This window comes from Strongylocentrotus purpuratus, unplaced genomic scaffold, assembly GCF_000002235.5.
Source record: "Strongylocentrotus purpuratus isolate Spur 01 unplaced genomic scaffold, Spur_5.0 spur5_scaffold_1, whole genome shotgun sequence".
Lineage (NCBI taxonomy): Eukaryota > Metazoa > Echinodermata > Echinoidea > Camarodonta > Strongylocentrotidae > Strongylocentrotus > Strongylocentrotus purpuratus.
Window position 1 is genome coordinate 34,682,118 of NW_022145594.1, and position 14,910 is coordinate 34,697,027.

Here is a 14,910-nt window from a genome sequence, read left to right on the forward strand (position 1 = left end):
GTAGGCTAATTTTCAGCTGTTAATAATTTGGGTCAACTCTTCCATCAAGAAACGTCATGTAAATAATGGGTAATCAACTATTTTAAATAAAGTACGGACATTTTTATTTCATCATTCACTGCTATAAATATCATGCCAAAATTTGTAAATTCTTACTAAATAATAATATTGAAGATATTTTACGATAAATCTCGGATAAGTATGCGAAAACTAGACTAAACAACGTCGCTAAAACCATGAAAACAAAACAACAACGGCTTATATTCTGGGGGTCTCGATACTATTATCAAAATGACTCGCTCGGTCGGATCTTGAGACCGCAGTAATAAATTGAAAACGAGACAAAAACATTCATCTGATTTATATGAGCAGCGAGTTTTAAATAATATGTTCACAATCATTAACAGTCATTATGAATAAATATCAAACATTTGACTTTTTGTACTTACTAGAAAATCCCTGTTGTTTATTCCATTCCGATTCGCACGTGTTCATTTCCCTAGAATAATGACGTCATATTTGGCGTGATTCAACCAATCGGCAATCAGAGAATAGCAAAGGCCTGTCGGTGCGGCCTGCAGAGCTAGAGAGAGAGAGCGCGAATAAGCTCGCAGCTGGTACGATCGCGCTAGCTGTCTCTAGCTAGCTCACGGCCGGCCGTGCGTGGAGGCGGAGCGGCATTCATGGCTTGAAGTGTCACTGTTGCATGCGCGCTGAGCTAGCTGAGCTGGCTAGCTGTCTGTGAAGTTTTTTCGAAATCGGAACGATCGCTTTTTTGCTTCTGGATTTTGACGACGGGTAAGAAGTTGACGGGTGAATGGTAGAGTTCTTGGACACTAGGAAATTACTGTAAAAGTATCACTTGCCCGAATCGGGCAAGTGATAATTTGATTTACTTGCCCGACGGCTCAATTTGGTTGCCCCGGGACGTCGGGCAAGCGGGTTTGTCGCGCCCTGCCCCAAATCCTTCACTCTTGCCACCAGTTATCCACTTTCAGAACTCAACTGAAGACATATTTATTTCAGATTGCTTTATTAGTCACTGCTGCTTTTTTTCTTTCCCAGTTAAAATCATAAACATACACTTTTTGTAGTTCTACAGTCTCATCAGCACCTTTGATTAGGCAACTAGATATTGGCGCTTTATAAATTCCTGGATTGGATTGGATTGGATAATAATTAAAGATGCATAGCAGTGGGCTTCTTTTGAGGAATTCAACACGATTCCTGTGTTTACCCGATAATAGGTGTTGTCCATCACCAGGATAAGCCATCAGTTTTGTGACCAACAGGCCTTATGTAATGCTCTGCATTTTCTACCGACCCCCCACCCCCATGTGGTCAAGTCATTACCTTACACTTTACCTCATCCGAATGAATTCTTTTTCTTCTTTTTTGTCATTAATTCTTCTTCTTCTTCTTCTTCTTTCTTATTAGCATTATTACCTGTATATTTATGTATGTATATATTTGTTGTTCTTTATTGTCTTAATTTTTGTTTGCATTGTTTGCAGTTGCTCCAGCATACGTGAATATCACCGGCCATGAGGCAATGGTTCAGTCAGATGCCACGCTCACACTCAAATGCACATCAGGTAAGGAATTAAATTACTAATGAATCTTGACTTCATGAAATATTTTTTGATGCAAACATACTCTAACATTATCTGAATTTCTCCATGTCACAGTTTGAAATTGTTTGCAATTTTAAACTTTCCCAGCCAACAGAAACACAACCCTTTTCTATCTACTGTTTCTCATTTAAATATACGTAAAAGGAACCTAGTTATAAACATAACCTTCCTAGAAGGGCTAGAATGACCACCTCTATTGCCTCCCATAAGTGGTTTTTATTTGAACGTATGAAATATGCTCTGACATCAGTTTCTAACTCCATACCTGGACAGAAAAGCATCTCAACTCTGACCTTGACCCTAATTCTAGTGTATTACCCAATTGCAACAAATAAAAGCCAAAAGCAATAGGATCTAGAGAAAATGTAACATCACATTTTATATACAAGTTTCACTGTGCTACAGCTATCATGATGATTTACCTTAACTTTCCTCCCTTCTCTTCTTCTCCAAACTTCCTAGCCAACAGCAACCCTGCGTCTTCGATCTCCTGGTTCACCGGTGGTCGTCAGGCCCACACCCACGACGACGTGGTGGTCGAAGCACCCAACGGAGGTTTCATCACTTCGCAGGAGCTGACCATCACGATGACGGCCGATACAGACAGCGTAGATTACATGTGCCAAGCAACCAATCGGGAGCTGTACGAGACCACTTCGGATACTGTGACTGTCAACGTCATGTGTAAGAGTTAAAGGGTTACTTTGTCTCAGATTCTGAAACAAAACTCATGCTGCAATCATAATTAAAAACATTTAGGTCAGTCAGGAATCCCATGATGTTTACAAGCTGATCGCCTGTCTGATTATCAAGATACTTATGTTTGGAATTCAAAATTTCAAAAACCGTTTTCCCAAAGTTTGTTATAACACTACAGTCTATTGGGGAAAATGATTATGGTAAAAACTGGTCACTTTCTGAGGCACTTTATGATCATTTTGAAGCGCAATTTTTTTAGGGTTTCAATATTACACCATATCAGAGACACTGATAACACGTAGGGCCATGCATCTCAGATTTAACATTGTTAAACAAGACGCAAAGAATGGGCTCTAATGTGGAATTCGACAATGTTCGGGTGTTAATAAGAGGTGTTGTCAAGCACCAGGATTAGCCTTTAGTTTTATGACCGACAGGCCTTATGCAATGCCAAGCATTTTCCATCCATTCCCACATGTGGAAAGTCATTCACTTACTTTTTCCCCTCACCCGAACACTCTTTAAGAGGCGAGGGGGTATTTCTTGAAAGGCCTGTTGTGTGTATATTTGTACACACAGTAATGGTATTTCCACCAAGTCTGGTGTCAGAATTATGGCCTACTGCACATGGAATCTGACGACCCTCTCTCTTTAAGTACCGTTTTAGGGTTAGATTTTGGATTCAGCTTTTAAATCAAGTAGTGAAGGACCTTGGGTCCAGGATTTTGTAACAAGGGGTTCATAAACACAATTGGGGATGGGACTGGGTCAAATTTTCTTATTGTGTTTATTTGATGTGAAATATTTATGTTATTAGAAGAGGGAATGAGCCAGTTGTGCCACTCCCCCCTTTAAATCCACTTCCAAGTCAGGGCTAAAGTTCCTAATATAAAATGTGTTTGAAGTTGCCTTGGGGGAGGAGTTGTCACTTGAGTATGTTTTGTGCAATCTTTTTTTTTCTGTGACCTTCTAATCGACTTGAAGTCAATCATACCCATCCTGTTTCTTACTCTTTCTCTACAAAGAGAGTCCCAGAATCACACTGCACAAGGTCATCTAGGAGGTCATGGCTGATAATTTCTTTTGAACAGCTTTTCTATGGCTGGCAATCCCCTATTTAAGCAACACTCATCATGCCTCCCTCAATTAATCATTCAGAAAGTTTGAAATAAATAAAAACACATTCTTTCTTCTTTTCCTCCTGAAAGATCCACCAGAGCATCCTGGAATCACCGGTTACGAGGACGGCACGGAAGTCAAGGCCGACAATCTCCTGCGTCTTGTATGCTTTGCAATGGGCGGCAACCCCCTCGCCACGCTGGTCTGGTACAAGAACGGAGAGGTCCAGGAAGCGGAGACCGGGACGCAAGGCATCCTCTCCACCAGTACCTTGAGGCTTATCTTGGACCAGACGGATAACGGGGCGGAGTACTCCTGTAATGCTTCCAACGAGGCCACGCCCGTCCCCCTGGAGGCCAGTGTCACCCTTAACGTCCTCTGTAAGTTTGAGATCGAAACACTGTGTGTGTGTGTGTTGTGGATTTTTACAGACGTGTAGCAAATAGATATGATTATTTACGTCTGGGGACCGCCCTTTAAACGTCACCATCTGAAAAACGTGACTCATTTTCGAACCTGCGTTCTTGGCTGAATCAGTTTGTAACTTCATTGTTATTATTACAGGCACACGCCACAATGCCAGCGGCCTTGCTTTATAAACTTCCTATCCAAACTTCCAAACTTTGAAAACTGAGATCCTTAGAACCTTATCAAGTTATACAACTCATGAACTTAAAAACTTGTAAACGTATAAACTTCTAAACATGTAAATGGGGGCATCTCCTTCAGAAGAATTGCCCCTTTAGCCATCATCCTAAACTCTGAACCTGAAAGGTAACAGAAGTTTTCAGAATCTCCTACAGCAAGTTCTTGATGGGACACTGAATTTCGCTGCAGCTTTGTGTGAGTTATGGACCCTCAACAAATACCATTTCCTTGTTAATTTCACTGTCTGGTGTATCTTTTTTTATTGTTTTTATTTGTATGAACGTCAGGTGTATGTTTGTTATGATGCAAGTATATGGATACAGACAATTTGTCTTTTTAAACGAAATTCAATCGTACATTCATCTGCCAGACACACAACGACTCGATTTTTCCTTTTTTCAAAGTCCTGTTGGTAAAAACAGAAACACTCCAACTATTTATGGATGGTTTTTTTTTTTTTTCTTCTGCTCAGTCCCACCCAGTGCAGTTACTGTGAGTGTAGACCCACCAGAAGCCAAGGAGGGTGACAGCGTAACGGTGACGTGTGAGACGGCAAGCAGCAATCCAGAGTCTGAGATCTCCTGGTGGAGGGATGGGGTGCCTATAGAAGGTAAGTCATAAATACCTCACTCAGTCACACTGCCAAACCGACTGCAAGCTGAGACCTAATTGACATCAAACTGACACCAAGCTGACTCCAAAATGACACCAAACTGACACCAAACTGACTCCAAAATGACACCGAACTGACACCATACCGACACCAAGCTGAGACCTAACTGGCACCAAACTGACACTATAATGACACCAAGCTGAGACCTGACTGACACCATACCAACACCAAGCTGAGACCTAACTGACACCAAACCAACTGATTCTTGGCTAGTTGGGATGATGGAACTTCGTATTTGTTCTATTTTCGGTCTGGTGCTGGTCTCGTAGTGCACGTATCATTACTGTACTGTGCATTGTTATTGGGAGTGGGTGTGGAGATGGTGGGGATTTGTGAGGGAGGGGGGGGGGGGGGGGATGCTAAAGGGAGGGGGTGAGAGGCAGCCAGTAGTAACCTAAATACTGAAATCCCACAATGTGAAGATGGAGTGACTGTTGAAGGTGAATGCACTATAAGAGTGATGCTTTTGTTATAGAACCTACTGCACTATTCGAATGAGAGTATTAGTGGGAGCCCTGGTATAGTGGTTCACATGCAGTTATGTTGGAAGGAGAGACCAGAGTGTCACAGTGATTCAGTTTGTTCCCACCTTAAGAGATGGGACACCACATGGTTGATGATAATTACCCACTATTAAAATCCAGAATATATTTATTATCATATGACTTTTTCCCTTTTCTTTCTAGGCAATAACAACATAAGCGTTGAGGTTGTAGATGCAGAAAATGGGGGCAAAACGACCCGCAGTCGTCTCATGCTTGATTCTGTTACCTCGGCCAACAATGGGGGCGTTTACCTCTGCCGTGCAATGAGCGATCTTGTTGTTGAAAGCGTCAATGATGGTGTGACTCTGGATATCAAATGTGAGTAGACTTTCAGACAAATAGCTTTATAACCCCCCCCCCCCCCCCCCCCAAAAGAAAAAAAAAAATCAAATTCAAATTCAAATGATTTATTGAAATACAATCCTGACAGTAATTTCCCGAGCCAATGACCTGTTCTGCATAGCCAAAGACTTCAGATATCCCTTTAAAATTCCACAAGAACAACCTCAAGGTCAACATTGTTGAGGCAACTGTTTTGAAATGTGTTGGAATGCTGTGAATAGTGTTGAAATGTTGTGAATAGTTTTGAAATGCTGCGAATAGTTTTGAAATGCTGTGAATAGTTTTGAAATGCTGTGAAATGTTTTGAATGCGGCTGTGAATACTTTTGAAATGCTGTGAATACTTTTGAAATGCTGTGAATAATTTTGAAATGCTGGAATTGTTTTGAAATGCTATGAATAGTTTTGAAATGCTGTGAATAGTATTAAAATGCTGTGAATAGCTATGAAATGCTGTGAATTGTTCTGAAATGCTGTGAAATGTTTTGAATGCTGTGAATACTTTTGAAATGCTGTGAATACTTTTGAAATGCTGTGAATAGTTTTGAAATGCTGTGAATTGATATGAAATGCTGTGAATTGTTTTGAAATCCAAAATTAATCTGTCTCCAATCTCATTCCGACCCTGTGCAGTCAGACCAAAGATAACCACGCCTACCGGCATCTCTCTGAGTAGTCATGAAGTACCTGGAGACCTAATCCTCAACTGCTCTGCTGAAGCCAACCCCGCCGAAATCACTTTCACGTGGCACAAGAATGCAGCCGCGATTGCTGTCGCCGAGACAGAGCGTTACACGCTGGACGAGGAAGGATCGTTGTGCATCCACAACGTGTCGCGGGAGGAGGCTGGGACGTACATGTGCATCGCGAGTAACTCGGAGGGAGCCAACAATATAACGCTGACCCTAGATGTGATGTGTAAGTTGAAAGAAAATTGTTCCCGGTACCATCCGAATCATCCCAGTTTTAAAAGGGCTGTAGCATGGGAAATACTGGTTGACGCCATCTTCGTCTTTTTTTTGACAAATGGACTTAATTAACTGGGTCAACGTGCTAGCGTTCGTGAAACAAGACTGAAATTCTCCTCACTGTTCAGTTTCACATATGTTGCACACATTTGAATGCGTAGGCCTACTGCGGTCGCGTCGTCCGTAGTCATATTATACACAATTTTCCTCGAGTAGGCCTCGGGGAAAGACGCATAGTCATGCATGCTACAGCCCCTTTAACTACCTTTAAATTACTACTGAACTCTTACTTGTTCAAAAATGCTTTCTGATGTCATTTAAACTGCATTATTGAAACTTGCAGTTTACTTTGTCATAATTTTCTTTCATTTCTCTGTAAAAGATGTCGATGCGTATAGCGATTAATCTCATTCTTATTTTGATATTTCTTTAGTTCTAGAATTAGTAGTTGTGTAATTGTGTTGTTTTATTATTGTAAAGCGCATTGATATTTTCTCTGAAGATGTAATGCGCTATAGAAGCCTAGGTTACTATTATTATTATTATTGTTATAATTATTATTTTTCATTATCATTGTCTAATGTCCTTTGGCAAGACATTGATCTACATTTGCCACACTCAACCCAGGTGATGTAAATGGGTACCTGGCAGGAATTAATTCTTTGAAATTCTAGAGCGCCGCAATGGCAGCACAGCTAAAGCCGGGGTAATAATCTCCAAGTTTGGAAGTGCTTAGTGATTGTAATAAGCGCTATATAAAAACTGAGTATTATATATTATTATTATGTTTTTTTTTTGACTTTTCTGTCACCACAGACTCTGCCAAAGTGACCACCGGTGAGGCCATCACCATCACCCTCAACACCCCCGGGGAGCTGGTCTGCGAAGCGGACGCAAACCCCAAGCCAGCCGGCTACATCACCTGGACCAGGCCCGGCTTTGACCTGACGGGTAACGCCCATGAGTATGTGGATGGGCGTGGCATCATGAGGGTGGACAACGTCACCAAAGCGGTCAGCGGAATGTACCTCTGCCATGCGGACAACGGCATCCCGCCGGCCGACACCAAGAATATACAAGTTATCATACAGTGTAAGTAATCAAATTCTATAAGATTTAAAGAATGGATCATTAACACTTTGGTTGCCTTTTTTTGCCTCTCTGCATTGTAGCTTGTTTGCCTCACATGCATTTTTGCACAAAACGATTGAGGGAAGTATTACCATTTCCGGTCATTGATTAGCTCCATGACAACCCTTTCAGCACCAGTACGAACTTTCAGAAGTTATGAAATAAAATGTCTCATTTATTGTTCATGTGGTTAGGCTTTGTGTGTATTAGTATAGGAAGATTGCAATATTTATGCATGAAGTGCAAAGTTTTTAGAATTTGGTGTAAAAAATGTGGTTGACTTAAGGCTTAAAAGTCATGAAAGCTTGAGGTTAGGAAGAAAAAAGGGTGTCCTAGATGTTATCTAAGGAAAAAAAAGGGGGGGGGGGTAATTTTTATCAATTTTTGTTATATTGCTTTTCATGTTGCTGCATGAAATATACCAAACTGAAAGCATTTAAATCTCTATAACGATGTTCCCGTTCCTATTTACAGACCCCCCTGAAGTGGACCACTCCATGCCCAACAAAGTAGCCAAGAGCACAGGTCAGACAGCCCTCCTCCGCTGCAAGGCAGAGGGCGCACCTCTCGTCCAATTCAACTGGTTCAAGGGATCAGCGGAGGTCAATCTAACTAGTGACCATTACACGCTGGACATCAGACAGGATTTGACCTATGCTAACCGCTATGAGAGTCGGCTGATCATCAGCCAGATTGACGAGATCGATGATTACGGGACGTACGTCTGCAAGGCTTATAATGACCTAGGAGAAGCACGCTTTGAGATACAGCTTGAGAAGACAAGTAAGTACTGTAGACATTATTTTTCTGAGGGTTTTAGTTTCATGAAATTCATGAATTTAGCATACTGTTGGAATGAGAGACCCGAGTGTCACAGTGATTCAGTTGTTTTTCCCCACTCTCAGGCACAGGTGACACCACATAATATAGATATAACGCTAATCGCAAAAATGAACAGACATTCCATGTGTGAATATGTGTTAAAGGTACAGCCTGTATTACTTGTGAAAACAACAACTTGCAACAACAAAAAATGATGTCCCAGTCATTTCTTCTAAAACCTGTATGCAAAAATATCAGCTTATATAATATGTCTTTTCCTATCGATCTATCCATATCTCTATTTTTCTATATTTTTCTCTGTCACTCTTTCTTTCTAGTGCCATGAGGGTCATGCTTAAAGGACCTAAGCGCTCTATAAGAAGCCACCATTATTGTTATTATTATTATTTTCTCTCTCCATTAGTCTCCCACTTCTTTTTCTGTCCCTCATTACATATCTCTCACTCTTCTCATTGCGCAGGTCCTCCGGAGGCCCCATCTAATCTTCAAGTCGTCAATATTGGTTATGATTCAGTTACTCTCAATTGGACCAAAGGTAAGACCCCCTCCCCTAATAAACAGATTTATGTCAAATAGGAACTATTAATTAACAAACATCACTAACTATTATGCATTTTGCTGTCCAGGGCCCCGTCTTACAAAGAGTTGTGATCGATCCAAATCAATCGCAAGTCCTCCAATCAATCTCAAGTTTGCAGTCTCCTATCTCTTATGTACATAGTTGAAATTGATATCAATGGCAAATAAGTTGTGATTGATATCAACTCTTTATAAGACGGGCCCAAGTGTGTCTTTTCAAGCCACTGCATTTTGCTAAGCTGCCTTACTCACTATTCTATTTCTTGGTCCATCCCTCTGATTCATCCTGCCAGGTTTCGATGGCGGTTTGGACCAGACTTTCCAGGTGCGCTTCAACCAGAAAGGCGGGAAGCAGTATCAGTATGTGGACGTGGTACCTTCCGTTGCGACGGCATTCACAGTGACCAACCTCAACCCCAACTCAGAGTACGAGTTCACCGTCAGAGGGCGCAATGCGCAGGGAGACGGGCCGTATTATCTCGGCATCGTGTCTGCCAAGACAACCAGTGAGTTTGATTCAGGCTTTAAAAGTTCAACCATTTCAACAACAACAAACTTGTGTACAGGGAAGCTGTCTTGAGAAAACCTCGTTGTTTTACAGATGCACCCAATTTAGTTGGGTCATCATTTCTATGTTTGTGTCATCTAAAATGTATCTATGTATAGAATTGCTTGTTTATTAGTAAATGTATTTAACAAATGTTTTAATACATAATGGAATGGGCCATTTTTTTAATGTGATCACATTTAATCCACAAATCTATGTAAAGTGCCTCGCTAGAAATTATTACATTCACCTGTTACAAAATATTGTATTTCAAAAGTCAGAATGGGAATTGCATATATTTTGTGTTCTTTGATTGGACAAGCTATAATGTTTGTCCACCCTAGCAGCAATTAATGTTATCAACTCACATTCTGACTATTGAAATACAAGTGTTTGTAACGAGGCTTTTGACAAAGATGTCTGCATTGTCGTTTTAAAAAATTCATTGAATTGACATGGTTTCTCTTCTTTCTCATTTCAGTCAAGCCCACAGAGCCTCCAGTGGTGATTCCAACACGTCAGTAAATCCATATTACTTATTTGCAGTGTTAAAGGTGTTGAAAATAGTTGCAAGTTTCAATTGAACTGGATATTGTAACATGCAAAATTGTCCAATTATTTTATGCTTTCATCTTTATCTCTCAACATTTCTTTATAGAAAAAAGGAATAAAGATATATTCCACTCAGATATTCTTGTTTTTGTTTTTTCATGACTTGTTTGTTTTGGGGTTTGTGTTTTACTGTCATTTTTGTTATTAGGTAAATTTGCATGGTAGGCCAATCTGCTGTTCTCTTTTATGTATATGTTCTTAGCTGTCTTCATCCTCCTTCAGGCTTCTTTGGCATCATAACGAAAATCAGCAAGTACAACTCATAAATTCAAAATACATAATAGCCCAAGACCCCTAAGAAGCAACCTGTGCATCTAAATGGCGCCGCTCACAAGTTAAATACTGTACAGAATTAAATTTGAATCCTTTGATTACATTTTTCTCATCGTTTTATTTTGTCTTTGCTTCTCAGGGTTGTTGGTTGGTAACATCCCTCTCTACATGGTGCTCCTCTTCTCATTCCTGTGTATACTGAGCTGTGTCTTCATTAATATCTTCCTGTGCTGCTGCCTGGTCAAACGAAGGGAGTCCAGGAAGAGGGTTGCTGGTAAGTATCTTTCTTCAAAAGTACAGCGAAAGCTGTATATAAAGACCGCTCAAGGGAGACATAAAAAAGCGGTCTTTATATGTAAGTGGTCTTTGTGTGCAGGTTATTTTACTGCATGTTTAAAAAAGAAACAATATTCAGGGGAAGCAGAATCTGTGGGAATACAAATACTGATAAATGTTGGTGAGACAAATGTACATGTACTATATAGCAATATCCATAGTCGTCACAGTGCGCCAAAGCATGACTAATATGAGTGCTATATAACAAGCCATACTTATTACGACAAGAATAATGACGGAAACGGTAATAAAAATACGTTATTTGTTAATGTCTCTTCTAGGCTGCAAGTTAAAGATGAAATACTACACATGGTTTGATATAGGAAGTGCTAGTTTTGAGTGTTTCTCAAACCAGCACTTGTTGTACTTAGTACTTGGTACTCTACTGTTATAGGATCAGGGGTAATATCATTTATTTTATGATACTGTAGTGTATTTGATATAAATTGTACTATACAGTAATGCACATACTTTCTACATACCAGGTATTCTTTCATGATGATGGCATTAGTTGCACTACGATTTCCCCCTGCATTCAGTCTAGACCACTTCTATTGTACTGTGTTTGATTGCATTTAACAGATTCCCACTTCTCTTCTCTTTGCAGCAAAATCTTCATCGATCAAGAAAACAAATGATGAAATTGAGCTAGTAAAACCAATGTAAGTGATTCTAGTGCGACATCCTTTCTCTGTATTACTCTATGAATAATGTGAACGATATCTGTTGTGAATCAAGCAGAGCAACAAAGGGTTTGTTGATTTGTGCATGTTTCCTATGAAGGGTACAGCCTTCTCACTAAAACACATTAAAGATAAAGACCAGTTCTGGTCGTGCGATTGCATTGTGAAAGAAATGTTGTGGAGTTGATCAGAAAAGGTTGATCATCTAGCATATAAGTATTGGTGTGTATACTGCAAGGTTCTGGAATCATAAAAATGATAAGAAATTTGGCCCAGTCTTGGTAAAGTTACAAGCACTGTACACAGAAAGATGTATATGGGACTATGCGACACGTGCGCGATATCTATCACGTCCAAATAAATATAATAATTTACCAAATATATCAATTAGTAGGCAGTTTCGTGGCAAAATTTGTATCACGTATTGGTCAAAACATTTTTTTCACATGATTGGTAATAAGAGCTTTTCATTTTTTAAGAGGGGGGCGTTTCCTAAACTGGTCTTGACCTTTAACAATATTATAAAATGGGTTGTAGAATGCAAGCATTTGAATTGGTGGAATGACATCACGTGACTGTGCGTTATTCTTCTTACCACCTCTTCCATGCATAAAATTTCCCATCAAAAAGTGATAATCCACTGCTAAAAGTGATAACGCATGGCTAAGATGCCTGTATGCATTGTCTCTGGTGCAATACATATCTCATGTCATTATCGTTATCTGTTCCATATTCACCTTTGATTGTATTTTAAATGCATACTTAAATTTCTACTTCTGTCATGTATTGAAGGGAACGCCCGGAGAGCCCAGCTTACAGCGACTCCAACACCGACAACATGTCGCACCGATCCGAGCACGATGATCGTTATTCCTACGACAACGTCAGCTATGATAGACGGCGCTACGACGACTACAGCGACGGACGGTCGGAGAGTTATGACCATTATGATGACCAGCAGCCACCAGTCTCACCTCGTGTGGTCACTGGTCGAGGGGGGCCTGGGTATTATAATAATTCGGCCTACAGACCACCTTCTTACGCACCTAGCTGGGATTCTTACGGTAATATATTTCTCCACGATATATCTCCCACTTTATTATAATAACAATGATGGTGGTGGGGGTGTTGATGATGATGATGATGGTGGTGGTGGTGGTGGTGGTGGTGGTGGTGGTGATGGTGGTGGTAATGGTGGTGGTGGTGGTGGTGGTGGTGGTGGTGGTGGTGATGATGATGATGATGATAACAATGATAATGATAATAACAACAACAAAAATGATAATAACAATGATAATAATAATAATAACAATGATCAATGAATTGATGCCCTTTTTGCTCTGAACAGATGATATATCAATCTGTAATTACATCTTCGAGCTATCCTTGTCATCTGCATAACTATACTTTTACCTCAACATCCCAAACCCAACAGAAAACCCACCAAGCACTGGCCTCTCCGAGTCCCAAATCGATGACAACGAGGAACGAGAGTACGCCGACATGCTACGACGTCAGCAGAAGGCACAGTACATGGGCGGGGCCTCGCACCCCCCTACCGCCCCCAGCCCCGTTCCTAGCAGCCTGGGCAACTTTGTTCCGCTACCCAAAGGGGGCTCTGGTGCCCCTAGCCAAGTAGGTAGCGAAGAAGGCTACTTGGTGTAATCCCCCAAGGATCTCTTTTTGTCACGATCATCTTTTGTGGTATATTATGAGAAACTGTTTGACATCTTTTCCCTTGTGGCTCGAGTACATTTCAACCTCATCCTACCAAAATGGCCGATTTACCTTCATAGAGGGCGCTGCACTGCGGCAAACTATTTGCATGGTATTACCCATAATTTCCATATACTATGTAAATACCACAAATTCTCCATCGCTGAATGGGCGATAAAAATGAGCCTTATGAGCATTATACCTTGACTGCTGAATAGTTTGAATTTGTTCAAACATTCACCAGTCTCAAAGAATGATGATTTTTCTTCATTGTCTTAAAATGTACTATAAAATGTATTCAAGTATTATCATAAATTACATTTCTATGAAGTCCACATTCCTATGAATATGTTTCTATGAAAGGTTTTTCTACTTTCTACAGAACCAAAGATATATACACATTACAGCAGTTTGCAGTACTTGACTACGATCATTGTTTATATTCCAAAGTCAGCCTCTTGGACTGATTCATTCTTTGTTTAAGTCATGAGAAGAAAGCCTTAAGCCTTGTTCAGATATGACTCAGAAAAACCACAGCGTCTAAGTGTAATACATGTCACATTTTTGTACCTTAAAGGTATAGACCAGTTTTGGAAACGCCCCCCCCCCCCCTCTCAAAAAATGAAATGGAAGCTCTTATTACCAATCATGTGAAAGAATGTTTTGACTAATACGTGATGATACAAAGTTTGCCGGAAAACCGCCTACTAATTGATATATTTAGTAAATTATTATATCTATCTGGACTGGATAGATATGGCATAGTCCCGTATACATCTTTTTATGTACAGTGCTTGTAACTTTACCAAGACTGGGCCAAATTTCTTATCATTTTGAAGATTCCAGAACCTTGCAGTACACACCAATACTTATATCCTAAATGATCAACCTTTTCTGATCGATTACACAACGTTTCTTTCACAATGAAATCGCACGACCAGAACTGATCTTTACCTTTAGTGTAATACACATCACATTTCAGTGTCTTAACACACAAGTCGATGATTACGTTCAGGAACCTTCTTGCGCACAGTTGCCATTCAATTGCATGTTGAAAATTCATTGCAGTTTACCCTGTCATATCTGAATGGGCCTTTGAAATAGTTTGGTTCGTAATTATTTGAACTGTACATCATATCGAGGGGTCAGTGACACAAAGACGTAACTCTATTTTGAGAAAAAGTGGTTTATGTGTCACTGAGCACTTGGGCCTTAAAGAGTTAATTCTATGTTTCACTTGCCATTGACTTCAATGGGGTGTTGGGTGGAGTTCAGTCTTTGTGTTTCCTGGAAAGCCCACATTTTTCTGAACATTTTGATATCAAATACTCATGATGGCAAAATATGGAGTTGAATCTTGGTGTCACTGAACCCTTGATATGAATACCGTTCACTACCCAGCAAGTATGTATACATAGTTGTTCTTCCTCTCTTTGTCTTTCTTCCCACCCTGTTTGCTTGTATGCTGTATTTCTTTTCTTATGATAAGTTCATTTATCTAGATTGTTATTCACTGTGGATTTAAGTTCTGCTGCTTTAATCATCTTTACATTTCTGTTTATT

The 14,910-nt window shown here is 40.1% G+C and overlaps 1 protein-coding gene across 1 annotated transcript in view; it reads left to right on the forward strand.

Annotated features, from left to right (window-relative positions):
* LOC592278 (nephrin) overlaps positions 1-13,959 on the forward strand; it is a 41,381-nt gene extending 27,422 nt beyond the window's left edge. Inside the window, exons 9-23 of the mRNA XM_030978128.1 lie at positions 1,515-1,595; positions 2,097-2,318; positions 3,542-3,832; positions 4,573-4,710; positions 5,460-5,636; positions 6,293-6,577; positions 7,444-7,719; positions 8,233-8,541; positions 9,062-9,136; positions 9,474-9,686; positions 10,209-10,244; positions 10,752-10,886; positions 11,556-11,610; positions 12,424-12,695; positions 13,067-13,959. Of these exons, the coding sequence (XP_030833988.1) occupies positions 1,515-1,595; positions 2,097-2,318; positions 3,542-3,832; positions 4,573-4,710; positions 5,460-5,636; positions 6,293-6,577; positions 7,444-7,719; positions 8,233-8,541; positions 9,062-9,136; positions 9,474-9,686; positions 10,209-10,244; positions 10,752-10,886; positions 11,556-11,610; positions 12,424-12,695; positions 13,067-13,296 (2,795 nt within the window). The 3' untranslated portion in view covers positions 13,297-13,959. The remainder of the gene's footprint in view (positions 1-1,514; positions 1,596-2,096; positions 2,319-3,541; positions 3,833-4,572; positions 4,711-5,459; positions 5,637-6,292; positions 6,578-7,443; positions 7,720-8,232; positions 8,542-9,061; positions 9,137-9,473; positions 9,687-10,208; positions 10,245-10,751; positions 10,887-11,555; positions 11,611-12,423; positions 12,696-13,066) is intronic.
* The last annotated feature ends 951 nt before the right edge of the window (positions 13,960-14,910 follow it).